The sequence below is a fragment of the Podarcis gaigeae genome (genome assembly GCF_964106915.1).
Source record: "Podarcis gaigeae genome assembly, chromosome: 1".
Classification (NCBI taxonomy): Eukaryota; Metazoa; Chordata; class Lepidosauria; order Squamata; family Lacertidae; genus Podarcis; species Podarcis gaigeae.
In genome coordinates, this window is record NC_139678.1 from 96,994,767 (window position 1) to 97,021,733 (window position 26,967).

The following is a 26,967-nucleotide window of genomic DNA, read 5'->3' on the forward strand; positions in this document are numbered from 1 at the left end:
TGAGAAGATGGTTAAGGGCTAAACTGGTGCATTTCTCTCTGTATTAACCACTAATACAGTTTGAGGAACAATCATTAATTTTTATTGGTCTATCACTGTCAAATGCAATTTTACATTCCAAACCTTGTATTAAGAAAGTACAAAAGTTTTAAATCCAAAACTTTAAAATGCCAAAGATGTAGGCAGAGATGCGTCTGCATGTATAATGTTGCCTTTCTCAACATTTATCTGCCATGAGAACTCCAGTATCTAGCCTTAGAAAAAGCTAGGTGATTGGTTTAGGACAATCCCACTAAAAGTCAACCTATTAGTTTATTAAGGTGCATGATTTATCAGTTTGATGAACTACACATAAACTACACATCTGAATTATTTGAGCTTCATAATTTCACAAAAAAATTGGTAATATCAGATCCATACTTTAAAGCTACAGATTTTCTTTTCATTTGACTTCTTTCCTTGGCTTGCTTTGCTGTTCTCTGAAAAGAAGAGAATAGTTAGATAAAATGCATTTCATATCAACATATACTGTACAGAGAAACTGGCACTGATTTCAGCATCTTGATTAGACTGCAAATGTTGGTTGGTGTGGTAACTTTTAAGATGGTCTAACATATATTGTCTACCTGAATTACAGAACTGCATTGCATCTAAAGTAAATAACCTTCAGAGTGCAGTTATCTGCTTGGCAAATGAGAGAATTTGCCAACTTTTAAGAATTAAGGAAATGCGAAAGAAAAGCTGGTAGAGAAACTGACTACAGGGCAAAGAATAAATAGGTCTAAGGATAATGTTTGACCAAGCTGCTGGAGGCAGTGGAAGACAGGAGTGCCTGGCATGCTCTGGTCCATGGGGTCACGAAGAGTCGGACACGACTAAACAACAACAACATGCATAATGTTGAAGGGTTGTTTCAGAGTATTCTGTACTCACCTCCTTGTGGCAAACCGTACACAATGTTTGAAGATTTTCCAGGGAACACTGTCCTCCTCCACCATAAACTGGCTTTATATGATCCACTTGCCAGAACTGACCTTCAGTTGGGTTCTGTATAATTTCATTTAACTGCAATTTGATAGGACATTAGATAAGCTATTAAGCCTTTACCAATTAGGAATGAGCTTGTACATACCTTTCTACCTCCTCTCATGATTTGGCTAAATCCAGGCATAGGCAAACTCAGCCCGCCAGATGTTTTGCGAGTACAATTCCCACCATCCCTGACGACTGGTCCTGGTAGCTAGGGATGATGGGAGTTGTAGTCCCAAAACACCTGGAGGGCCGAGTTTGCCTATGCCTGGTGTTAAGGTACCAAGGGGTTGCTCAAGAGCAAGTAGGCAAATGCCTCCCTGCTCGGCTGTGAAGCCTTGCTTTTGATGCCAAAATAAACTTTCTCTGTGCAGAGTGCCACTCTCCCGTGGCTGGCTCATTCACTGGCAGAATCTGTGAGTGGGCGGTCCTTAAACCTCCCCCAGCAGAGTAGTTTCTTGACGCCCAATCTGCGCCTCCCCTCTGAGCGCGGAAGCCTACTGCGCAGGGAGGGCGTGGGTAACGGAGGACCTCTCTCCTCCCCGCTTTGCCCAGGCAAGGTGTCCTGGCACCGCCTCGTCTCCTCTGAGCCCTGAAGCTCCTCTCCACTGGAGACGTGGTTACTCTCCTCCGCAGAGGAGGTGCTGCTTCCCACGATTTTTGGGGGTTCTCTGTAATCCATCTGGCTTTTCCCCTCTCGCCCCTGAGCCGATGGCAGTTCCCTGACACCTGGCTTAATCAAACACTTGCTGGTTAGTCAAACCAATCTGCCATAACATCCAAACAACAATTACAATCCTACTTGAAGGAATCACAAAAACTACAGTTTGCCAGTTCAGATGTAATGCCAAACTGTGGTTCTGTTAATCTAAAGGCATGAGGAAAAATGATGGCTCATGGACACACACAGCTTGTTCACAATCCTCCAGAAGATCTGAACATGGACTTCTAAATGTAGCCAGTACACACATCCTCACTACCAGATTATCAACATGTATTGGAGGGAAAAAATCATACCCCAACTCTTGGTTCTATGAACATGAAATAGGGTGTCATCTAACTAAAGTTGTTCAAAATGTTAATGGTTTTAGATACATATGTAAAGAGCAAAAGGTAAATAAATATACATGTGATGGCTATTGGACCAGGTCTGTTGTTCTTAGATTAGAGAAGAGGAAGTTGACAAGTTATAATAAAGCTAGTGTTAAGATCAAGTGATACTCTTTAACACCTTTTGAAATTTAGCCTTTTAGGTTCTTGGAAATAGTGTTAAACCACAGTTTAAACAATTGTAACAACAAACAGTGTCTTCACAGTGTAGTTTGCTGGCAGAATACAAATGACAGGCTGGGTTTGTGTGCTGATAGTTGGACTATGCAAATACTGGCTTTGAAAGGCTTCAAGAGCCATAAGCCTTCATATTCTAAAGGAAGATGTGATTTTATAACATAACATGCTCACAAACTTAACTTTTACTTGCAGAAAGTGAGGCCTGCAGCTCAGCACTGAATGCAAGTCTCCCTATTGGCAGGAATCTTTACAGCTATGGCTTAAGATTCTTCCTTTGAAGTTGAATCACCTGATGTCATATGTGAGTTGACTGACAGGTGGGTGATCCCACCCACCTGTTCAAAGTAGTTTGGATCCAGTTCCTTATTCCTGATTGGTAACTGACTAAATCCAACAGCACATTTTACCTGAGCTAAAGAAAGCTTGGACATCCAGGAGCTCTCCAGAAGATTTTTACGGTGATTCTTTGGGGCATCTCTGACACAAAGGTAGAGTTCCTGGGCATTCAGACAACACTTCTGACAAACCCCATGTTCTATCTCAAATACTTTAGTTCTCAAGTAGATTTGGCTAGTGCGAAATAAGAAGTTATCTTGACACTTATGAGAACAAAACCGTGTGTCACAGGCAGTTGAGGTGGACTTCTGGTCAATCTGGACTGCTGGCATTTGGCAGCTAAGACAAAGTGGATTTCCTTCATTATCTACAGCTTGCAAGTAGCCTTTGCCTAAAGTGGGCTCCTCAACAGAATCAGCCTTACTAGAGCCTGATATGAGGGCTGGGCAGTTCCCATCTTCTGAAGCCAACCTAAAGATAAAACAGGTCAGTTATTTTGGTACAAGAACAATTTCCCCATTTTGTTTTTTTATTTTAAAGAATTTGTAACCCACCATTAAGTTTTCAGGGCACTTTCCATATTTAAATTTCAATTATACAATATAAGGGGGTGGGGAAGAAGTCGAAGAAGCTTAACATAACCAGAGTTAAAAGCCTGGGAAAATAAAAAGGTCACCGCGCACTGAAGACAAAAAAAATGCTGCCAGGTAAGTCTCTCTGGTAATGCTCAGGCATTACAAGCAAGAATGTGCTCTCTCAGTTGCCATCTGCTTCATCTTAAGATAGGGAAGCTAACCAGAGGATCTTTGAAGGTGACAAATGGTACAGGCACATATAGGTGTAGGCATTCCTTCAGGTCCACATTGTGTACGCTTTGAAGGTAAGGATCAGCACTTCAGAAACAGACCAGATCAATAGAGCTTTTTAAGCACCAGCAAGCATAAGGGTCAAAACTCTGGGATGTATCCAGTCTCATATAGTCACTCCAATTAATGCATGAAAGTGTTAGGACCATAGAGTAAGCTGTCCTGCTAGGTCACACCCACTCACCTTGGGAGGAAGGGCTATCAAACTCTTTGATCTCTCACTTTATACCATGTGAACCCTACCAGTAAGGATGTCTGGGCTGGTTGCTCCAAGCCTAGACCATGTGGCTTTAGCAAGACAGCTTTGTGTTTCTATACAAACAATTTAGAAACATTTACACCTAGGAACTAACCTAGCCTGTTTTTTCTTGCTGCTGTATGGAAGAGCACATGAATCTAACCTTTGAGAAGTTTGTAAGTAAACCATCTTTTAACTTGCCAAACGTGGTCTCTTTCTAAGCTAAGGGAAGTGGGAACTTGAACCTTTAAAATATCCCCTTCTAACAGCTTATATTTCCATGCTTTGCTGCATGTTTTGTGATTTTAAATCCCTGCTGGGGCTCTATCACTAAAGAGTACTAGCCCCAAACATGGATCTTAGGCACACAAGGAATTCTCTTTTTATTATACCACTAAAGTATTTTCCTTTTAACCAAAATACTAATTAAAACCACCAAAAACTCTGGAGTAGAATGTCTGCTTTGGATGCACAAACTCCCAGATTCAATTCCTGGCATCTTCAGGTAGGGCTGGAGGAGACTTCTCTCTCCGAAGTGCTAGAGAGCTGCTTCCAGTCAATGTCAAAATTACTGGCCAAGAGGACCAATTACCTGTCTCAGCATAAGCAGTTTTATATGTCCTTCATGATACGCTCCTGGCAAACAATCCCAGTTATTAACTTTGCTGCTTTCTTTCTTACCAATTGCAATTGCTGGGCTGTCTTCAAAGACAGCTCCATTAACAACACATTGCAGTAATTTAGCCTGGAGGTTATCAGGGCATAGATAACCATCACAAACCTCTCTGTCTAGGAGGGGCTACAGCAACTGTACTCGGCTGCAGAAAGATGCTTCAAGTTACAGATGCCGCTGGAGCTTCAAGTAATAGCTAGGTCTGTAAGCACCCTCATGTTGCAGATATCTATTTTAAGGGGAGCACAGTGCCCATGAACACCACCACCCACCAAAAGTACTTCCATTTTGCTTGGTTTCAGCTTCAATTTATTGGCCCTCATCCTACACTAAAGGGCTCATTTAACTTTTCCAACACTTCATCTGCAAAGACAACTACCATCATCCCTGGTCATTGGTGACGCTCGCTGGGGCTAATGGCAGTTGTAATGGGAAATTACTTTAATGTGTTTGGTTAGATAAAGATTGGTTTTGATTAACAAAGGTGCCCAGCTGTCAAGAACTGACTTAATAGTTTGAAAATGAGGGACATGGGGCTTTCTCCAATGTTGTCATTTTTTTGCACAGTAGACTTGAGCAAAGGAACGTCCTCTAGCCTGCATCCCCCCCCCCCCCAATTCACTCCAAAAAAGCTGTATGGAGAGCCTTTAGATCAGGGATAGGGGAGGAAGTCTCACTGCATTAGTAGATGCAACCTACTGAAATCAGTGTTACCTTGCATACTTGAAACTTACTTTGTAGAATTGCTGTCCTTTTCCCCAGCAGAGGCAGTGTGGGCATTTAAGGCAACTGGTTTTTTTTTAGTAACTATATGAACACTGCCCCCAATACTGTCAGCCTTCTTTAGTGAAGCTTTCGCTACATCCTCTTTGGTTATGTACCTAGAAACATAGGAAACATTTCTTTGTTAGTCTGTGGGTCAACGCAAAACACTGAGATGCAGAAGTCTTGAGGAAATTCCCCTCTCAAGGTAATCCCTGTTTTCCACATGCAATCTGTAAAACACTCATTTCCAGCAGCTTTCTCTGTTCTATTTTAAATAAGATCCATTATTACATTGATATGAAAACTATCATCAGGGTGATGAATTACTTAATTTTCTATTGTAATAACATAGGGATTCATGAGTTCTGAATCCTTCGGCATTGTTTTTGCTAAACCTATTTATCTCACTGTTCCCCACATTTTATCATGCAAAAGAGCCTACTATATCAAACCAACTCGGTTCAAACTAGTTTGTAATTTAAGTCATGTTTGCATCATTAAGGTGATTTATTTCCCATTCCTCTACCGGAGTGAAAAAGAGGCTGTTAGCACACACCGTTTGGTACTGCTGAGCTTGGCTTGTTGTTTTGACAACAGCTCTTCAGCAGCAAGAATGGGGCTAGAAAATAGCTGGCCACTTTTCCTGATAATTCTCTGCTTCATGGCTGTTAGACCACTCCATTCTCTTACAAACCTCAGTATCTGGAGGAGAAAATACAAAACATATTATAGTCTGATACCTGTAAGCTCTTGCTCTTTGAGAGTTCTTCACACACTGTATTCCAGAAGACATATTTAATGCTGGCTTGCAATATATTTTTAAAAGTATCTTTATGGAGCACAAATATAAGAAAATACACAGAGAATGCATACAAGGCAACTCACAAAAGTACAGGCCCATACTAGTGTGATGCTTGAGACTGAATGTTATCTACAAACTTCTCTAAATTAGAAGTGTATAGGGCATGCAGCAGAAACAAGAAATTTTGCCAAATCCTCCCCCTGCTCTCATTTTGAGGCCCCTCTCAAGCAGCTGTGTGCTCCACTTGCCAGCAAAACAAGCACAGCAGCAAAGAAGACCCAACATTTCTTTCCCCATCCTCACATTTTCAAAAAGTTCCTCAAGCAGCTGCCTGCTGCCTTTTCGGCAGCAAAATGAGTGACAGACAATTCCCATGCTTCTTCCCCCACCCCAATCTCAAGTAGCTGCTTGCCAATTGATCTAGGTGGCTGGCAGGCAGCAAAATAAAACAAATAAAGCAGCAAATAGGTGGAACCTGTACATCTTGTCATAACTGTATTTCCATACTAGAAAATACTTAACCTGTTGAATTTGTGCTTGTCATACAGCTGTTAAAGGCACAAGAATCCTTTTCTCCCGACAGCAACTGAACAAAAGCCTAAGCTTCTATCCTGTATTCAACTACCTGGTATTAAGCCCTATTAAACACAAAGAAGCTTACTTTTGAGTAGACATGTATACCACTGTATTGAAAGTTAGCTAGAAGCTAAATGGCACCTTAAACCTAGGTTATGGGCACAACAATGTGTCTAGGCGTGCTTTTTTATAACAAGAATACAAAGCTGAAAATGAATGAACTGCAGCTAAAATATTATGTTCATTTTTCACATGGTCTAGTCCTTCCCCTGCCCACCTCTCTAATATTCTTAAGAGGGTCTATTCTCCAGTCTCTGAATAGCTGGAAGTGCAGAATGTGCCTAGAACAGCGGGAGTTTAGAACACTGCCCCCCCCACCCCACCATAGCCCTGTTTTGTACCCATCTTGATGTGTTTTCCTGGCTGGAATGTGTTAACAGTTTAAAACCAAAATGAATAGGAACAAAAGTTAATTCTTAATGTTATTTGCTTGCACCCTGTGCAGTCTTACTGTTTTATTTTTAAACCCTTTCTCTACCCATTATATTGCAGTGCTAAAGTATTATTTTTCTAAAAAAAATGACTGATGACTGACAATGGAATTGAGTTCCTAATTCTGCGGATGGGCAATTTAATTATGCACTTGAGTATATGCACAGACAAGGGAAGTGTGATATTCCCCCTCCCCCAAGTAACACATTCCACTAAAAAAAGCAATTAAGACCTGTATAAGCCTAGCTAATAACTGAAAACCTGACACCAAGGCAGAACATTTTGTTACTCAAATGGAAAACTGCAAGCGTACACCCTGGGCATTATTTATAACTGCAGCAATTGATCTTACCAATGAACGGTTCTGTTTTTGTTGAAAGCACACTGGTAAATCTTCCCAGTTATCCAATTTTATATCCAGCGGAATGAAGTTACAATTCAGGGGCTCCCCATCCTAGATGGATCAAATAAATGTTTTTAAGTCTCCTAAATCAGGAAGGTATTTGGTTATCTGAAGGTTTCAAGGAAGTTGGTGATTTTCCTACCATAAATTTATCTTCAATTACTCATCAGAACTGCTTCTTACAATAAACCAACAACAAAATTCATGGACCTTTCATTTGCCTCACTGCAGTTGCACTGCCAACATTCTAGTTTGCTGATACCTTAGCCCTGAGCAGTAGAAATGTTTATGAACCATCCCATGACATCAAAGATGATGAGACAATGAGAGATGGTCCTACAGCATAAGACAATTTTAACCTACTCTAGGATGTACTGATAATTTTTCATTTCTACAGAAAAGAAGCCTACTTTAAACCACATTAAATATATTACACTGAAAGAGAGAGAGAAGAACCCAACAACAAACAAGTTATTTGTAGTGTGTTTTCCCCATCGTTGGGACAGAAGCTCCCAATACAACAGTGAATGCAATAACTTGGATCTAACAGGGACCAGCATGACCGTAAAGGCAGTTTTGCTTTCATGGGATATGTCACCAATTTCTCCCAATCCTCTCCTCTCATGGTGTCCCTTTGATTTCTGCCAAATACTCCTTCCTATAAAACACAACTCAAATCTGCATTCAAAAGAATATGGTAAAGTTTTTGCTGGTTTGATGCCTTGATTATTTGCAGGTGCGGAGTGCGTTACTTCATGACTTCCCCTTGCTTCATGCCAAATTCCCCAGGCTTACAACTTGTCAGGGAGCAAGGGGAAGCCGTGAAGCAACGCATCAAACCAGCAAAGACTTTACCATGTTCTTCTGAATGCAGTTTTGAGTTGTGTTATATAGCAAATACTGCCAATCCCCCTTCCTGTCACAACTTCCCACGCTGCATGCCCTTTCAGGGGGTCCTTCAGTCCTTAGGAATGTCTTTTGGGAGAGAACAGCAGGCTACAGAAGGGAGAAAAGGGCAGGAACCATTGCATAATCTTCCAGGTTGGATTGAAGCAAACAACAGCAGCAGCACCCTACCACTGTGTAGATGTGAATTCTGTCTGTGTTCCTACTTGCACAGAAATTCAGGCCAGAATATGCTGGGAATGATTCCGAGTCTTCTGTATGCTCTATAAATAAAGGTGAAATGACTTTCATTAAAACTCATTCCCCTTTCTTCTCCTTAGGGCAGACTAGACAATATAGTACAGGCATGCTCTAGCCAATGAGCAGGAAAGCTCTCACTCCTCCTCCACCACCAGTTTGTGTCAAGCTTTAGTTTTTATGAACCAGCATGGCAATCTCGTGGCATAATCGCTTTTATGTAAGACAGTTGTGCCAAACAGAAGTGTGACATGAAACACTGGCATAGCAGAGTCTTGAGGCAACTTGTGCCAGGTCCAAGTCTCAGCAGTGGCCTTTGGGAGTGAGGGTGTGGGCAAATGGACCCTTGATTGGTTTTCTATATTAAACAGCAGAGTGTTTCGTGGCACATTTTTTAACTTTGTCTCACTTTGCTAAACGTAAGTAAGCTTTACTTGTTTACAAAGATTTTCCTTAAAGAAGCACATATTAAAAACGTTGTTCATAACATGCCTAAATTGCTAGAATACAAACCACAATTCTGTAAAGAATCCCCAAATCTACTGGGAGCAACTGCTTCACCATCTCTGAACTCTCTCAAGGCTTTTTTCATGTGCAGAATTATTTGTGATCTCTGAGATGTATATATAAGGCGTTGTGGATGGTATTCAACATACTGAAATTAATGGACTTGGTCATCTTTATCAATATCACTGGGTCTACTCTGAACAAAACTCTGTTGAATACCCCTCTTTGATCACCACTTCTGGGGCTCTTGCAAATATTCTGCATGTACTGATCCCCAGAGCATGATAATACACAATAAAATGACATGCTCACCACAAGGTAACTATGCTCTAGAAGGAAATCAGTTTTCCTTACCCACTCTGAGCTCTTGCTCACAACAGTTTGATTGCTCATTTATGTCTTCCTTCGTTCCACTGGACATCCCAGTCAGTGGTTGCTCTAGGATATTTCTCCGGCAACTTTTATGGGCTGTCCCTCCTGCATCAATAAGGTTTATAATCTCTCGGGCTGCGCTTTCTTCCCCAATCCCCGGAGAAACAGAATTGCTGATCTGGCTTTCGTTCTTTATACCTATACATGTTTAAAAAACAAACACCACTAAAACAGTAGTCAACCCTCTCTTACACACAGGTCGGTAGATAACAGCAAAGCCTACAGCGCATTCCTAGCAAAGTCCACTAGTTAGCTCTTAAAAGAAGAGTTGCCAACACAACCAATTATATAGACAGTTCTCCATAGAGAAGGCAGGCCATAGCTTGGGCCTGCTGACTCTTTCCCTCCTGGTACAGAGTAGCATTAGACAGGATGATGCTATACAGCCACCCAATGCAGAAAAAACTTTTATGTCTGGTTGCTGCCGCATGATTGGCAACTCATTGCATAGGCTTCATGAACAGCAACCTTGGCTTTGATCCTAATGTGTGCGAAAGCTTCATTCTTGAAATGAGGACCTTCTCCCCTCTTTCCCACTGTTAGTCCATCAGAAACCTGCTCCAGAGGATTTGGGGCCCTCAAGAGAAGACTTAGATACGGGAGATGGTATGGGATAAGGGCTGCAGCAGGAAGAGGGAGACTGGGAGCCATCATGAAGTCTTGTACAGGCTGAAATGCTGTTCTGACTGTGCAGGCAGGGGAGAGCTTTGGATCCAGGCCCTAATACCGAAAAAGAAATTCAATCTGGGGGACAGAGAATTCTGCAGCTGCAACAGTAAAGTGTGGTAGATTTGGCAGCCCTGTTTGGGAGGTTCAAACAGAGGTAGGAAGGCAATGAGCTTCTCTGTGTGCAAGGTGGACATATGGCAAACACATGCAGATAAAATCCAAACTTAAAAAAATGAACAAAACCTTATACAAATTGAATTTTGGATTTAGGGATGTTAGGTATCTTTTATAAATATAAAATGCCATATATCCTTTCAAAGTCAATCTCCAATAAAATGACCCATCTTATAATAAGGTAATTAAGTGAGATAGCTACAGTGCATTGTCTGACCAAGAATAGTAATAAAACACACACATTTCATGGACTTGTGGAAAGAAGTGTTATTTCCTGAAGAGGACTGGGAAAATTTAAGGTGCCAAGGATATTGAATTTCTACTACAAAGCATTACATTCACACCATGGTAATATCAGAGGCACCCATTGCCACTGAATGTATGGCATGTTATACTTTATAGGCAAAATGAAGATTTTGGAAGCTTTTTCTGAAAATTTTAAGAAAAAAACTCACTCAAGTTTTTCTTCCAATACTTCATATTTTTAAGCATTCTTTTGTGCCATTTTTAAAAATGGCTTTTTAAAAAAAGAAAGAAAGGAGATCTTAATTGGCGCACGGGGCTTACTTACTGTTCTTTCTCTGAGGAGATTCACACATTTCACAATAAGGCAGCAGTGAATTATTATTGAAAGTGCAGAGGCTGCAGCGCCAGGTTGCCTCAGAAGGGCATCCTTTGCTTGAATTAGGTAACGGTGTGTCAAAACCTTCTTGTGTGGTTTCTTCTGTAACGGGAAGGTTTGTTTTTCCAAATGAAGAGTTCCTCCTTTTCTCAGGAGAGCTCTTTGGAGTTGATGGCAGTAAAGCTCTTGGTCTCTTTGCTTCTCTACAAAGCAAATCCTTCTCAATGAGTTCCTCAGAGTCCAAAGAACCACCATTTGCCTGGTCCATTTCAATGGAGGCTTGAGAAGAAGCTGGACTGAAGCTTGAAGCCTTATCACAAGATGGAGTTTTTCGCTTTTTTTCAGCATTTGGTTTTGGTGAAAGGAAGGAACGGATATCATGCTGCTTTTCCTTTTCAAACTAGGGCAGATAATAAAACAACCATTACATCTCTTTCATTGCAAACTATTGTCTCCATCTTCCATTTCTTAATTTATTAACCTTTCCAACTGCAGCGTTTCCCCAATAGGTAGTCTTTTAATACAGCAAATTTTAAGTGGAAAAACTTGACATATCAAGAAAATATTAGGACCAATATTCCAATCTGGTGGATTCTAGACTACTTCCTAACCTATTGTTGTGTTATTATTTCTGGTAAGCTGTCAGTGCAACACTCAAAAAAGTTTATGTTCTGTCTTGCTAAGATATAGCTTCCAATGAAAGACACATTATCAGGTATGCGTTAAATGTATTAATTTAGTTTATGAATTTTATTAATTTGATTCATGCTACTGAGCAAGTTGGATGCTACATGGGAGATCAGCAAGGTACAACACCAGTTTCAACTGCTGCAGTGAAGCCAATGGTTGAAGCCTGGTGTCATGATAAAATCATGGGATAGGCATGGTATTCAACTACATTTTACTCATAGCAACCACGCAGAAATCAATAAACATAAGTTAGGCCCATTAAGATCAATGGGTGTACTCTGAGTAAAACTTATTGCAAAGGCAGAAAAGCTTTTTCAGTCCAACGACAGCATTATGCTGGGGGCCCATGCCAGTGGTAGGTGGGAGCAAAAGTGGCCTGGGCAGTAAATGTGGCTTACCTTTATAGCGTAGACTACACTCCAGCTACACAAAAACCAGAGCTTTCACCCACCACCAAGACAAGTAAGAGACATTGCCACTTGAGGAGGGGCAGGACCAGTGAGAGGTATGGCCTATTGTGAGTCTTGAGGGACATGTAAAGAAATCCTGAGGCCTGAGCTTCCCAACCTCGAGTTTATTATGATGGGAACAGGCCTAGGCCCCCCCCCCCCGAGGTCTTGTGTTGCCCTTCACCTGCTCTGGTACGGCTTCAAGGTGTTTGGAAGGTTTCAGTGTGATTTTTGGATTAATTACAGCTTCTTGAGTCATCAAAACCTGACAAACACTGGGTAAATGTAATATTTTTGTTTGTTTGGAATAAGTCAGCTTTCAGCCATGGTTTATAAAAACTGTTTGTTTCAACAAACCTCAGTTAAGATGAATACAGTAGTACCTCAGGTTACATACGCTTCAGGTTACAGACTCCGCTAACCCAGAAATAGTGTTTCAGGTTAAGAACTTTGCTTCAGGATAAGTACAGAAATCGTGCTCTGGCAGCGTGGCAGCAGCAGGAGGCCCCATTAGCTAAAGTGGTGCTTCAGGTTAAGAACAGTTTCAGGTTAAGTACGGACCTCCGGAACGAATTAAGTACTTAACCTGAGGTACCACTGTAATAGCTTGGATGACATACTAAGATATGGTTAAACAAAAGGTGAAGGTGAAAGCTTCTAAGTGTGGTTGCATGGAAGAGAGGAGAGGCATGGTGCTTGTTCCAGAATGGTAGCCAATAGCCCCATCCCAGCCAAAGTCCAGAGTTATTTTTGCAGTTTACAAACGGTTCTTACTTGACTCATAGGCTAAATAGATCTTCACAATACTGTAACTGCATGCAAATGATTAATGTTCCCGGCTTGGTCAAAGGAATCACACAGTCAAAAACATATTAACTTTAATTGCCATTATGGTTATTATAACGCAGTTGGAGTCATGTTAAATTGCCTTGGATTTGCATGCCATCTTGGGTCTCAGAACCTGAAACCTAAGAACAAATCTCCCCCTTCTTGTATTATGCTTAAATGAACCACCTAACTGCAAAGCCATTTCTGCATATTAAAGCAAAAGGTTATATGTATCCAATCTGGCAGGGTATGCACATGCAGCCTTTCTGTATTTAAGATTACCGTAAATTTCGCTCCATAACACACAGTTTTTTTCTCCTAGAAAGTAAGGGAAAATGTCTGTGCGTGTTATGGAGCAAATACCTACAGATGGCGGGGGAATCTGCTGCAGTTGTGAGCAGTCCGTGGCTCGCTTTGAAACAGCAAAGCGGGTGTAAGCGGCTCCTGTCAGCTAGCGGAGCCCGGGAGGAGGGAGAGAAGCAGAGCGGGGTTGGCTGCTTTAAAACAACCCCGTCCTCTCTGTCCCTGCCTGCAGTTTTTTGCTGTCCGATTTTGGATTAGCCACTGTAGGGGCTGTGTGTGTGTGTGTGCTTGAGCTATCGTTCTCCTCCTCCTGCTTCCCCTTCACTCTCCCTGCGCCCCTGCGACTTTAGAATTGACACTCTGTGTGTCTCTGTGTGTGAGGGCTCCTTCTCTTGCTTCCCGTTCACTCTCCCAGCGCCCCTGTGCGCCCCTGCGACTTTAGGATTGACACTGTGTGTCTGTGTGTGTGTGTGTGAGGCATCGTTCTCCTTCTCTTGCTTCCCGTTCACTCTCCCAGCGCCCCTGTGCGCCCCTGCGACTTTAGGATTGACACTGTGTCTGTGTGTGTGTGAGGCATCGTTCTCCTTCTCTTGCTTCCCGTTCACTCTCCCAGCGCCCCTGTGCGCCCCTGCGACTTTAGGATTGACACTGTGTGTCTGTGTGTGTGTGAGGCATCGTTCTGCTTCTCTTGCTTCCCGTTCACTCTCCCAGCGCCCCTGCGACTTTAGGACTGACACTGTGTGTCTGTGTGTGTGTGAGGGCTCCTTCTCTTGCTTCCGTTCACTCTCCCTGCGCCCCTGTGACTTTAGGATTGACACTCTGTGTGTCTCTCTGTGTCTGAGGGCTCCTTTTCCTTCTCTTGCTTCCATTCACTCTCCCTGCGCCCCTGCACTCTCCCAGCGCCCTGCGACTTTAGGGCCAGTTCTCTCTGTGTGTGTTTTGACCTCACTGCGCTTGTTGGGGGAGAGTGTTGGTCGCAATTTTTCTTGATTTGTCTCAGAGTGGTTACTATCGTGGTTTTCTTGCCGGGGAGGAGGGAGAGAAGCAGAGCCTGCTTCTTTTAAAGGAGCAAAGCCGGAGAGGAGCCTCTCCTGCATTATTCACAGCATCCTTCTCCACACCCCCCACATGTGCTCCTTGTCCCTTGAGTGTTTTTCCTTCCCTCCCCACTTAAAACGTGGTTACAAAGCACGGATCCACATGGATCCTCAGGATTTTTGTATTGGGCTACCCCAAACTCACTGTCAGATCACGTGTCTGTGGCCACAGCATGAACCACAAAAATCATACATCCACTGTTTCATTTAGAATATTTTTTTCTTGTTTTCCTCCTCTAAAAACTGCGTGCGTGTTATGGTCAGGTGCGTGTTATAGAGCGAAAAATACGGTAACCGAACTGCCTTATAAAGCCACAGGCTAATTGATGTATCATACAGACAACATATTGAGTACTCCAATTAGTCTGGCACAGAGTGGTGAACTGCTCTGCAGTCATTCCAAGGGTATTATCCATATTTACAATGAGGCTACTGCTTTAAGAAGTGGATTTTGGCTGTACCAAATCTGCTGAGGATCCTTTTCGGGTATGATATACTGATAAATGGCAGTAGGATGCACTACATTTACTGCACAGTAGCAACCAGTGACCTGGCAAAATCCCAGGTGAGTTAGCACTATAATAAATCCATAGTTTTTTTTAAAAAAAACAACAACCCTAAAAAGTATGAAATGAATGTATTCACACAGAAGTTATAGCAAACTCCTAGTCAGTTCACAAACTGTTGATGAGATTTTGGAATCAAATTACAATAGCTGATATAAACTGAAGGAACAACTTCCAAACACTCATACAACCACTCACCAAATTATTTTGGTAGGCAGCTATATTACGAAGCAGAGATCAGAAGCAACATTTCACAAGTGAAACAAGCAAATTTTCTTTACTACAAAAAATTATGAAGGGCGGTATTCAGCTAAGTTTGACTGAGAATAGACCTGCTGAAATGAATGAAGTTAATACCTCAAGGGACCATTTTTTCCCCATATGAACCAACCTGGACCCTGTGATCATCACCAGAGGCCATTATTTGTCCCATCCATGAGGGTTCTGGAAGGTGGCCATATGAGGACAGGCTTTTTCCGTGGGGGCTCCTCATTTGTGGAATTCTCTCCCTAGGGCGGCTCTCCTGGCACCTTCATTACCTATCTTTAGGCACCAGGTGAGAACATCCCTCATTTCCTAGGCTTTAGACTAATGAAACAATCCTTGGCCTTTTAAACAGTCTGTGTATGGGTTTTTATTGCTTTGTTTGCTACTGTGTTATGTATTTTTTGGTGTTTTTATACTGTGCCCTGGGATCCTCGGACGAATAGCAGAATGTAAATTTAATAAATAAGTACATAAAAATAAAGAATGAACTTAACTTAGTCACAGTCATTAATTTCAATGGGTCTATACTCTAAGTAAAACTTAATTGACTGCCACACTAAGTATGACTGTAGCAGTTACAGATAGGTAGCCGTGTTGGTCTGCCATAGTCAAAACAAAAAAATTCCTTCCAGTAGCACCTTAAAGACCAACTAAGTCAGTTCTTGGTATGAGCTTTCGTGTGCATGCACACTTCTTCAGATACACAGTGTATCTGAAGAAGTGTGCATGCACACGAAAGCTCATACCAAGAACTGACTTAGTTGGTCTTTAAGGTGCTACTGGAAGGAATTTTTTTTGTTTTGACTATGACTGTAGCAGTGATCTTGAAATTACTATTTTGTGCGCATATGTATCTCTAATTGGTGCCCTAGCATCCATGGAAGTGATCTGATTCATGTACTCACTTCTGATTCATGTACTCAATTCTCCCTCCCTCCCACAGATCAGCTCCTTTCAGACAAAGAGAGAGGGAAAAAAAGAAAGGGCACACAAAAATACACTTCATTTTTCCAAAGGATTTGTGTAAAAGCCAGACCCAGTATGATTAATCTGAGCCTTGAAATGCATAGAGTTCAAACAGGAAGTGGGAAAGAGCACCATTTTCAAATTCTTCCTTCAGCGTTTTGCATTTTGCAAGGGAGAAAAAGGGGGTGTGGGTCTCCAAGGCTTTGTAGACACTGGGGGATATTCGAAGCTTACGATGGTGCCACGTTGGCAATATCTGTACCGTATTAGCAGATGTCTCTGCAAGATCAAAAGCATTTTGACAAGTGTGCGGGTACCAATCGGATAGTATCCATACAGACTGACATATGTTCAGGCGCAAAATAAGCAAATAAATGGTTCCAATTAAACTAAAATAAAGGGCATGTATGCATGTATAATCAATAAGATGGGAAAGTTATTATTGGTAATGGAAGTCCCAGGTGGGTTTTATGGTTTCGGGTCATTTGAATAGAATAAAGATGGACAGACTATTTGAATACAGCTAATAAAAGTTTAAATTGCCCAATTTGCTTTTGGATTAAAAAAAACACAATCAAACTGTGAAACAACCCAGACTTGTCCAACAACAAGAGAATATAGGTACATATAGGATGTCCTGTGAATCTCAGGTACTAACATGCCTGCAAACCAAAGCAGGAAGTCTAAGTATGTAGTCCTGGCAAAATGGTAATTCAAATTACATCTCATGTGAATGCCCAGACTTCAGAAATACATGAACATGTTAAGCACCACACATGATCTCTTTTTGTACTTAAAGGTAAAGGGACCCGACTATCAGGTCCAGTCATGGACGACTCTGGGGTTGCGACGCTCATCTCGCTTTATTGGCCGAGGGAGCCGGCGTACAGCTTCCGGGTTATGTGGCCAGCATGACTAAGCTGCTTCTGGCGAACCAGAGCAGCACACAGAAACACGGTTACCTTCCCGCCGGAGCGGTACCTATTTATCTACTTGCACTTTGACGTGCTTTTGAACTACTAGGTTGGCAGGAGCTGGGACCGAGCAATGGGAGCTCACCCTATCGCGGGGATTCAAACTGCCAACCTTCTGATCGGCAAGCCCTAGGCTCTGTGGTTTAAAACACAGCGCCACCCGCGTCTTTTTGTACTTACGTGAGTGAATAAAACTTCATTCTTTATCTCATTTAGATTTTCATTTGGGATCCATGCTTCAGCAAAATTCAAGAAATTCCACTTCTCTTTGTCACCTTCTTGCGCCTGCAGTTTTTCTTTCTTGCCATTTAGTGCGGTCCCAGTAACATTGGCCTGCAGGCAGAAAGATTAAAAACGGTTTCACACTTGACAACATAACTTCATCCCATGCTTGTCTAGAGTGGTGCATAGGGCTGGGGCATAGTAGTTTTGGGGTCCAGAAACTATTCTTTCCTACCCCAAACCAATGAACTTGCTAAGCCTCTTCTAATGCCAGAGCAGGGGCAGCAGTAGGTGGCCCCTTTGTCTCAGAAGCAAAATCAATTCTACTTCTGGATGGAAAAAAGCAATTGAGAAATGATTTGTTCCATCAGGCAGGAGAGAAAATAACTGAGAGGACTGAGCCTGCCTCCCAGAGTCCTTTGCTCCTGCCTCTGTCACATGATGAGGGTTGCTACCCAACCCATTTGGTTCATCATCAACCGCCTAAAATAAGCAATTACATTTCCAAAGGTAAAGATTCCAACCAGACTGCATGCCCTATGCCCCCTGGTTATGTAGACTAAATAAATTGTATTACAACAAATAACATGTTTTAAAATAAATAGTATTTTATTATTTACTACTATCTATCTTACTGCCATTGGCCATGCTTGCTTGGGGGCGATGGCCGTTGCCCATGGCCAAGTAGTTGAGCAACATCTGGAGGGTCAAAGGTTCCCCACACCTGCTTTAAGATTACCTGAGGGAATCCTGTTGTGGATTTCTCTGCCATCTGAAGTACAGGGCAGATGGCTACAAGGCTGACAGCCTTCCCAGTATTTATGGTGCTCTGTACACAAGAAGGACTAGCAGGACTAGCTCACGTTCCAGGTTTTAGAAGGCTTCCAGACACTGTGCTTTAGAAGTCCTTCTGTCAGTCATAAACAGATCAAAGGGGAGCATAGGCTATAGATAATATCTGTTGCCGACTTGTTGAAACGGGCTTTTGTAAAGTGAATTTTAGCAAGCATCACTGACTATGTGTTTTAGTGGTGATATTTATATGGTGGTTTTAAAACTGAACCACTTGAGAAGTATATGCATAGAAGCAAGGTATAAATAGGTAAAAAATGAGAAGCAAAATTTCATTTAAACCTATTGTGTGTACCGCTACCTCTAAGAAGTGTCATGTGTCTCTTCTGCCTTCTCTGTTGAGTCAGGTTTACGGATACAAAACTACTTGTCAGTCTTACATTCTTCTTAATGGTTCAGTTCATCTTGTTTTCAAATTCACCTTTTAGTCATCAAAGCTAGATTTTTGGCTTTACTTTCCACATGCTACCCAATATATTTAGACCTAAAATGGTTTTGAGGAAGTTTTAGCTTTGGTACTAATGCTTTATAAACACACAAACTCCAAGTTAGACTTTATTAACAGGACATTCTCAACCGTTTTACCTCTTTTTCTTTTTTTTAAGTGCTTTAAAAATACACACAAACTTAATTCTGTAGCCAAAGGAATTTTAAATTCTATCATTTATTGACCTTTTCTTCCGATACAGAGTCATGCCTCCTCCAAAGAACCAAAAGTCATATGAAGTGACTAGGGAAGGAGGAATTAGGGTAGGGGACAATCTAGAAAATAGGGTTGTTAGGTGTATGTGCACTCACAATGTAAGGAAGGTATTACAGTCAGTATCTTTAGAGCCGTGCTTTGGACAGTGAGGATTGCCGACATTTAAGTGTGAAAACATACCTTGCGATTCAACATTCCCCACATAAGAGGGTCCAGCGTCCCATTTGCGATAAGGTAATGGATATTCACAGAACTGCACTGTCCAATCCGATGCGCCCTGTCTTCGGCTTGCTTTATGTGTCCAGGGTCCCAGTATAGTTCAGCAAAAACCACATGAGTGGCAGCAGTAAAGGTTAATCCCTACAAATAAAGACAAAAATGAAGGCTCCAGCTTGGAAAGCAGAGTTGACTAAAGGGAAAGGTATTTAATGCTTTTGCCAGAGAGTCCTCACATAATGCCTTGGGCTCAGAAGGCTTAGTTAAGTCTGAAAATGGTTAGCCAACATGGTTTGAGGAATTATGATAAATTGCATTTCCAGTTACTGCTGGCGCCCACTGCCTGCCTGGGTTTAGGAAGTCCCAACTTGGGGCCCACCTCCCACCTTGCACTCCTCCCTTCCAGCAAAACCTTGCCACAGCCTGACACTAAGGTCCCTTTAAGTTTCAGGTAGATCATACGGAAGAAAAGGCGTAACTTCCTCCCCCCCTTGCTTTCTCTCCTGCCATCTCCCACTGCTTTCGGACTCACCCTTTCCCTGTAAATGCCAAACCATCACTGTTTGGGCTCACTGCCATCTCACTTCTCATCCCTCCTCTGAACTTCTCCCTTCTCCTCTCAACAGCCTTCAGTAGTTATCATGGATTTTTCTTTTGTTCTACCTTATCAATAAAACCGGCTTCTGGAAATCCTCTTATCTCAGTTGCTCCATCCTGAGTACCTCATGCAGGCACACTGCTACTTAGACTGACGTCCTTAAATTAAGCACGTATATTTTTTTGTAAATGCACTCATTTCTGGGCCAGCTATGCCAGACTCACAGCAGCCTGTCATCTGGCACAAGAGAGCCAGGGCCACAGCAGGGACAGTCCCTCTTATACTTGAGCTTAATTCCCCCCAGTCATGTGGGTTCCATACGGGTTTATTCCCCTGAACACAGAAAATTAGTTCGCAGACATGTGTCCTGAACAAGTGTGGGGACAATGCATTTGTACTTTTATTGTGGTGGCAGCCATGTTACAGCAAACTACTGTCCACCGCAGAGACCAAGCTGGGAAAAGCAAACAAGCTGTTGGGAACTACCGTAAATTTCGCTCTATAACACGCAGATTTTTTCTCCTAAAAAGGAAGGGGAAATGTCTGTGTGTGTTATAGAGCGAATGTGTGGTCCCTGGAGCCGAAAAATCAAGCAAAAATCAAATCGCGGGGCTGCACGCTGCACGGAGAAGCGAAACTTGAAAAGAGGAAGCGGCTGCTTTCCTGCATTCTGCCTCAGGGTCTTACTGCCCACCCTCCTCTGTTTCCTTGCTGTGTTTGCTGAAACGGAACAAAGAGCAGGGAAAGCCCCTCCCCTCCAGGCAAGCTCCGGTGCTGCTGGGGGAGAGGGAGAGAGAGGAGGGAAGGGAGAGAGAGAGGGAGGGAGGGAGGGAGGGAGAGAGAGATGGCTGGCTGGCTTGGGTGGGGGAAAACTTTTGCCTTCCTTTCCTCCCTACCCCTCTCCTGCATTCTTAGCCAGCTGCTTCTCTGCACACCCCTCTCCTGCTCCTTGTCCCTTCTGTGTTTTTCCTTCCCTCCCCACTTAAAATGTGGTTACAAAGCATAGATCCTCAGGATCTTTGCATTGGGTCACCCCAAATTCAGCATCAGATCACATAGCATGTCCATGGCTACAGCCTGCCCCCCCAAAATCACGCACCCACTGTTGCCTGGGGCTGCAATGGTGCAAAAATGTGGTTAAAAAGCATGGATCCACATGGATCCTCGGGATCTTTGCATTGGGTCACCCCAAATTCACCATCAGATCACATAGCATGTCCATGGCTACAGCCTGCACCAAAAAAATCATGCACCCACTGTTGCCTGGGGCTGCAATGGTGCAAAAATGTGGTTAAAAAGCATGGATCCACAGGGATTCTCAGGATCCTTGCATTGGGTCACCCCAAATTCACCATCAGATCACATAGCATGTCCATGGCTACAGCCTGCCCCCCCCAAAATCACGCACCCACTGTTGCATGGGGCTGCAATGGTGCAAAAACGTGGTTAAAAAGCATAGATCCACAGGGATTCTCAGGATCTTTGCATTGGGTCACCCCAAATTCAACATCAGATCACATAGCATGTCCATGGCTACAGCCTGCACCAAAAAAATCACGCACCCACTGTTGCCTGGGGCTGCAATGGTGCAAAAACGTGGTTACAGAGCATGGATCCACAGGGATTCTCAGGATCTTTGCATTGGGTCACCCCAAATTCACCATCAGATCACATGTCTGTGGCCACAGCATGAAGCCCAAAAATGATACATCCACTGTTTCATTCAGAATGTTTTTTCCCTTGTTTTCCTCCTCTAAAAACAATGTGCGTGTTATGGTCAGGTGCGTGTTATAGAGCGAAAAATACGGTATATAACCATTTCGTTAAATATAGGCTTGAATGCTGAAACTGACTTTTGAGGGAACAGAATAGGAATGTTCGTGTATTTCCCATACCGTATCTTAAAATTCTTATGTCTATTGGTATATACTGAAGAGCAGGTCATGAGATACTACATTTAAGGAACTCCTTTGACCTATGCTGATGGAGTGAGAAACGACACCATAACAAAACATAGGAATGGGTTATTGTTCAAGGTTAGGCCATGAGAGAAACTAGTTAACCTCTTTTTCCTTAGTTATACAGATTTGCTACATTAATTGCTGCAGGATGACGATCCCCCCCCCCAAACTGTTGCGTAACATCAGCATAATGTAAAGAGGTGATATTACTGTACAACTCTACATAGTGCTTTAATTCAGCAGTTTTGTCTGGAATTTCTCACACGCAATTCACTGACCAAGCTCTTTGCCTTGCAGTGTGCCCCATAGGGTTTTAAAAAAAGAAGTCAGTGGGAATACAGATTAACAGTTCAAATGCCATAAGCAGTAACTCACAAGTTGTATCCTGTATATTGTTAGTCCTTACCTGGCCAGCAGCCAGAATGCTCAAAATGGCCACCCTAGTATCTGGGTCCTTCTGAAATTGATTGACAAGGCTGATTCTTTCTGCTGAAGGTACGCTTCCATCTATTCGAATATATCGAACCTGTGAAGTAAGAAAACCAAAGCATTACCTGAAGTTAAAGGAAATCCTTGTCTTTGCATATGAACAGCCAAGATGCGACAAACACAGACTTTTAAAAAAGCAAGTTTTTTTTTTAAAGCAAGCACCAAAAAGAATGCGTACTCGTTTAGAGCTCGATAGTAAGATCCTTAAAAAGCAGTGGAAGAAAATAAGCCACACTTACCTTGCTTTCTATCACTGCCTCTGTACATGCCTGAAGCATGCTTAAGTGATGAGCAAAGACTAAAAACTTCTGTTTGTCATTCTGAAGCAGCATTTTGATGTAATCCTTTACTGCTCCTGCCTAAAACATACAAAGCACCTTGGAATTTTGTTGTAATAAAACAGTTAAAAGGATAAAACAAAGTAATTTGTGTTGATGTAAAAGCAAAAACTACATTAGCATACAAGGTTAATTTCCTCTCTTGGTTTGAACAATATCCATTATCTGAAGTGCGCCAAGCAAACAAAAAGCCAATCTATGCATCACGTTATCTTACAGATATATTTTACTGGCACATCATCATTAGTGTAGATCCACTAAGGGTTGTATCTGAAGGCAGACTGTGAGAATGGAAAGACCCTTCTGCTTGTGCAAAGGGGATAACTATTTCTGCTGAATCCCAGCTCTATCAGCTGGGCCACATCCCATTCTATTCCTGAGGATGCCTGACCTTCAGGATTGGTTTTGTGGGAATCATGCACGCCAACTCCTGGGGGCCAAGCCTCCCTCAATGTTTTGAGTGGGCCAGGACCCCCCTACTGTTCAAAGCAAATGCAGAGCAACATCAGGACGCCGTGCAATGTTGCGTGTGTGACATCAGGACATTGTGTTGGGGCCCCTCTATGTTTTTTTTCAGAAGATGGCACTTCTATTGGGGATAATGAGAGCTGAAGCACAGAGAACTGTAAGTGAGCCACTACTGCAGTTCTCTGGAATCAACACAAAGTGTTATTACTACAAGTACACTGTGTTACTTACTGCCTGTCCCTTAAGAAGCAGTCAGGAACGCAACTTGGCACTGAAAATAAATTTGCAGCTAAAGACAGTGCCAAGTGAGATAATTAAAACATGAACACTATCTACTAAGTTGAAAGACAAAGTTAAAAGTGTGGCCTTGTCTTATCTAAAGCCTGAACCTGTATTCTAAAATTAGAGACAAGAGTTTATCTTCAGTGTAACTGGATCAGAGATACTTTACGACAATAGGTAGGAACCAAAGTCCTTCTGTTCTCAGATGACCTGTGTGACCCAGTGTAGGCTTCCATGAATGGAAGTGGGGAAAGGTGGGAGAGAGGGGTTTGATTGTTTTTACTAATAGCTCCTGCAGCCCTTCATTTGGGGGGAAACCCTGAAACAGCGTGGGAGGTGGTGCACAGCCTGCAGGCAAAAATCTGCAAAAATGATCTTGCACTTCCATTTGCAGAAGAAGCCCTGATACATCAGAGCCCCTTCCAAAAATGGAAGGAATTCTGTTCACCAAAGGGTGTCTTTGGATCCAGCACACTATTCAAAACCATACTTCTTTCACTCTGAGGGACTCAGTCCCTCGTGGGCCATGTGCTAGTGGCAAGCAAGGCCAGAGGCAAAAGCTGGCCAGAGCAATGGACGCAAACCTTTCCGCTGTACAGTGGACCACACTGCAGCCTCACAGAAGCCAGACTTCTCTATACAGGCAAGCGAGAGGCTCCCTCACCATTCCAGGACACATTCCAGTCAAGGAAAGTACACAAGGAGGGTGAAAAGCACAGCCGGTGAGGAGTGGAGCCTAGAGAGAGCTCTGAGGGCCAGACAGAGATGGCTGGAGGGTCGAATTTGGGCCCTGAGCCTGAGGTTCACCCCCCATGCCTGCCATGATAGTTTGACAAAATACAGTGACAGAAAAATCACTTTATACTGGGCCGCTATAATTTTCAGGAACATACAGGAAGAGACAATCTAACAAATGAACTGACAAATTTGTATATATAGGAAAAGGCAGTACAATTCTTTAAATAAATGTTAAAAATGGCAAGACATGTCAAGATTACCTTGGCAATGGCAGTCTGCTTGAACATGCTTGTAATTAGGCTCATCACCTGGAAAAAGCCACTTTCTGCAGAATCTAAATTTGAAGCTCTCATTAATTTCTCCCACTCTTCAAAGCTAGCATTTAATTCCTGCACAGGAGGGAATGGCACTATTTAGAGGCAAAAAATGTGAAAGGGCAAAACAATTACTGTTTCTCTGAATCATGCCCTACTTTTGCTACCGAGAAGAAAAGAGAAAAACAACAGTCCCTAAAGATGCCAGCTTCTTCGCAGAGGAATGCTAGTGCAGAGGTAGGTCAGTCACATGTTGCTGCCAAGAATAGAAGCCTAAGACAAGCTTGGGACAAAAATATCAAAATAAAAAGAATTTACAGCTCATTCTGTTTCAGTCATATATCAATAGCTAAAAACTCCCCTTCTTCAAGGCTCAAAAAGAACTGAAAGCTGGTGAAGAAATCAAAAACAGTGAAGCACATTGGTCTCAGGGCTATACTTTTACAGCACCTTGCTTTAATGCCTTTGCAAATATAACGAAACATTTCACTGTTGTGCTTATTAATTCGGTGCAACTTACTGTGCTACTTATTTAAAATATAGCAATTGTCATTGTTTCAAACCATTAGTCATAACGCTATTTTAAATAAATAAACTCTGACTTTAGTAGCTGTTGGCACCAAGTGAGAAGACCACGAGTTCTCCTTGTGCCGTGTCTCAAAGTACCTCTGAAATTACCCAGTGGGATTCTGGTCCTTAAAATGTGTTGAAAGCTGCACTGAGCATGCATCAGTTCCATGCGGCAGTATTCAACTAAGTTGTTTGTTGTTCTTGTTGTTGTTGTGTGTGGAACAAGGTCTGCTTGCACAGAAGGACTTTCCCAACCCTCTCTTTCCTCCTCCCCAGGCGTCTAAATCTGCTCTGTGGGGTAGAAGGAACCCCCAGAACAGGTGCAGTGGGAGGGGGAGACAGGCATGGAGAGAAGTCCCATTATGTAAGTGGATCTCAGTCCTCATGTACATTTCCCACTTAGCCCTACACTGGATGCCACCCATGGTTATCTGGACAGTGCCCATTACCACTAAATATTACACAAAGTTCATACTGGGACTTAAATGTATATAAAAGTATGCTTTCCAATTTGCTAAAGTATTCAAACAAACGTTTCAGGCAGGAAGAGAGTGTTCTCCTAGAATTATGGCAGTAAATGCAAAACAAGACTTCTAAACCCCTTTTTAATAGATAACTGAATATCACCACTAGCAAAAAGTGATACTGTTTTCATAGGAGTTATTGGTTACTGCTTCTTTCAGAAACCGCTGAAAGAGAGGTTAAACGCTACTTCTAAAAGGTACTGTTAAGTTCCTGAAGAGTTCAGCTGTACTAAGTTTTATTAAAGTTGTTAGAAAGACACTGAAATCATTGAGTTATATACTTGGGCGAACCTAGTTTTTTAACCACACAGGCTGAGGTTTTTGAATAGGGTCACACTGAATAGAACTGCTAAAAAAATGTAATCAAGTCACTCGACGAGAGTTTTCAGAGCGAGGTAATTCTGTGTGTATACTACACACAGCACTTAAAACCATAAAAATGAATCACCACCATCACACAGCTAATAGTACACTGGTTTACCGTAGCAGCAGTTTGGGGAAGATCAAAAGAAATCCGTTGTCTGATTTTAGGCGGCAACTGAGTTAAAACTTCATTTTTCAGACGCCTAATCATTATATCACTTAGCAACTGGTGCAGTTCATCTAAATTTGAAGCTCCTCTGCAGTCCCACTGTCGTCTTTTACCAAAGAATCTGGAGCAATTAAAGAGCAGTGAAAAATAGGACACTTAATTTAAATCAACATTAGTTAGCATTTGATTTTACAAAGAAGAAGCACGCAAGTCTATTTGGTCAGCATTCCACAACTCTGCAAAAAGAGCAAACCATATAAAGGAGTATCTCAGTGGTCTGTTGCAGCCACAATGTTGCTGATCGCTTAATCAAGTTGCAGAAACACAAAATTTAGTAGTAATAATAATTTATTATTTATACCCCAGCCACTCTGGGCGACTCCCAACAGACTAAAAACACGATAAAACATTAAAAACTTCCCTAAACATGCTGAACCAAATTCCTTCATAAATTAGGTAACAAAATGATAGTATGATGTTTGAAACAAATTATGTGTTCCTTTTTGTGTGTGGATTCAGTTCTTGTAGCAAAGCCAAAGCTGGTTCAAGAAAAGAGGGTTCAACTAATTGGTCCTGTCAGTGGAAGCCCTGAGCAAAACCTTCCTCTTGTGCAACAGGGCCTTCCCTGCCCTCCAGCCCGCCCCAACAAATTGGGCCTAACAGGATTGGAAGAGCATGTGTGGGTGGGCGGGAGGAGTCATTCTGTGTGGCAAGCCAAAATGCACTCATGGAGTTTCTCAGTCCTGTCATAAGCAAAACATTAATAATAATAATAATAATAATAATAATAATAATAATAATAATTTATACCCCGCCCTCCCCGTCCAGAGCTGGGCTCAGGGCAGCTAACACCAGTAAAATTACAATAGAAACATAATGGGGGGGGGGGACCCAATTTAAAATACAGGTTAAAATGCAATCTCATTTTAAAAGTAGCCCATAGATCAAAACTGTAAGGGGAGGGAAGACATAAGGGTCAGACTGAGTCCAAACCAAAGGCCAA

At 42.3% G+C, this 26,967-nt stretch overlaps 1 protein-coding gene across 5 annotated transcripts in view; it reads right to left on the bottom strand.

Annotated features, from left to right (window-relative positions):
- Positions 1-59: 59 nt before the first annotated feature.
- ZRANB3 (zinc finger RANBP2-type containing 3) overlaps positions 60-26,967 on the bottom strand; it is a 43,256-nt gene continuing 16,348 nt past the window's right edge. For all 5 annotated transcript variants that reach the window (XM_083705768.1, XM_083705769.1, XM_083705765.1 and 2 more), the window contains exons 7-21: positions 25,914-26,085; positions 24,285-24,413; positions 22,438-22,557; positions 22,116-22,235; positions 19,115-19,294; positions 17,338-17,490; positions 10,967-11,417; positions 9,475-9,690; positions 8,548-8,639; positions 7,420-7,521; positions 5,754-5,899; positions 5,167-5,313; positions 2,727-3,126; positions 934-1,065; positions 60-479 (exon numbers count right to left, since the gene is read on the bottom strand). In XM_083705768.1, the coding sequence (XP_083561894.1) occupies positions 381-479; positions 934-1,065; positions 2,727-3,126; positions 5,167-5,313; positions 5,754-5,899; positions 7,420-7,521; positions 8,548-8,639; positions 9,475-9,690; positions 10,967-11,417; positions 17,338-17,490; positions 19,115-19,294; positions 22,116-22,235; positions 22,438-22,557; positions 24,285-24,413; positions 25,914-26,085 (2,659 nt within the window). In that variant the 3' untranslated portion in view covers positions 60-380. The remainder of the gene's footprint in view (positions 480-933; positions 1,066-2,726; positions 3,127-5,166; positions 5,314-5,753; positions 5,900-7,419; positions 7,522-8,547; positions 8,640-9,474; positions 9,691-10,966; positions 11,418-17,337; positions 17,491-19,114; positions 19,295-22,115; positions 22,236-22,437; positions 22,558-24,284; positions 24,414-25,913; positions 26,086-26,967) is intronic.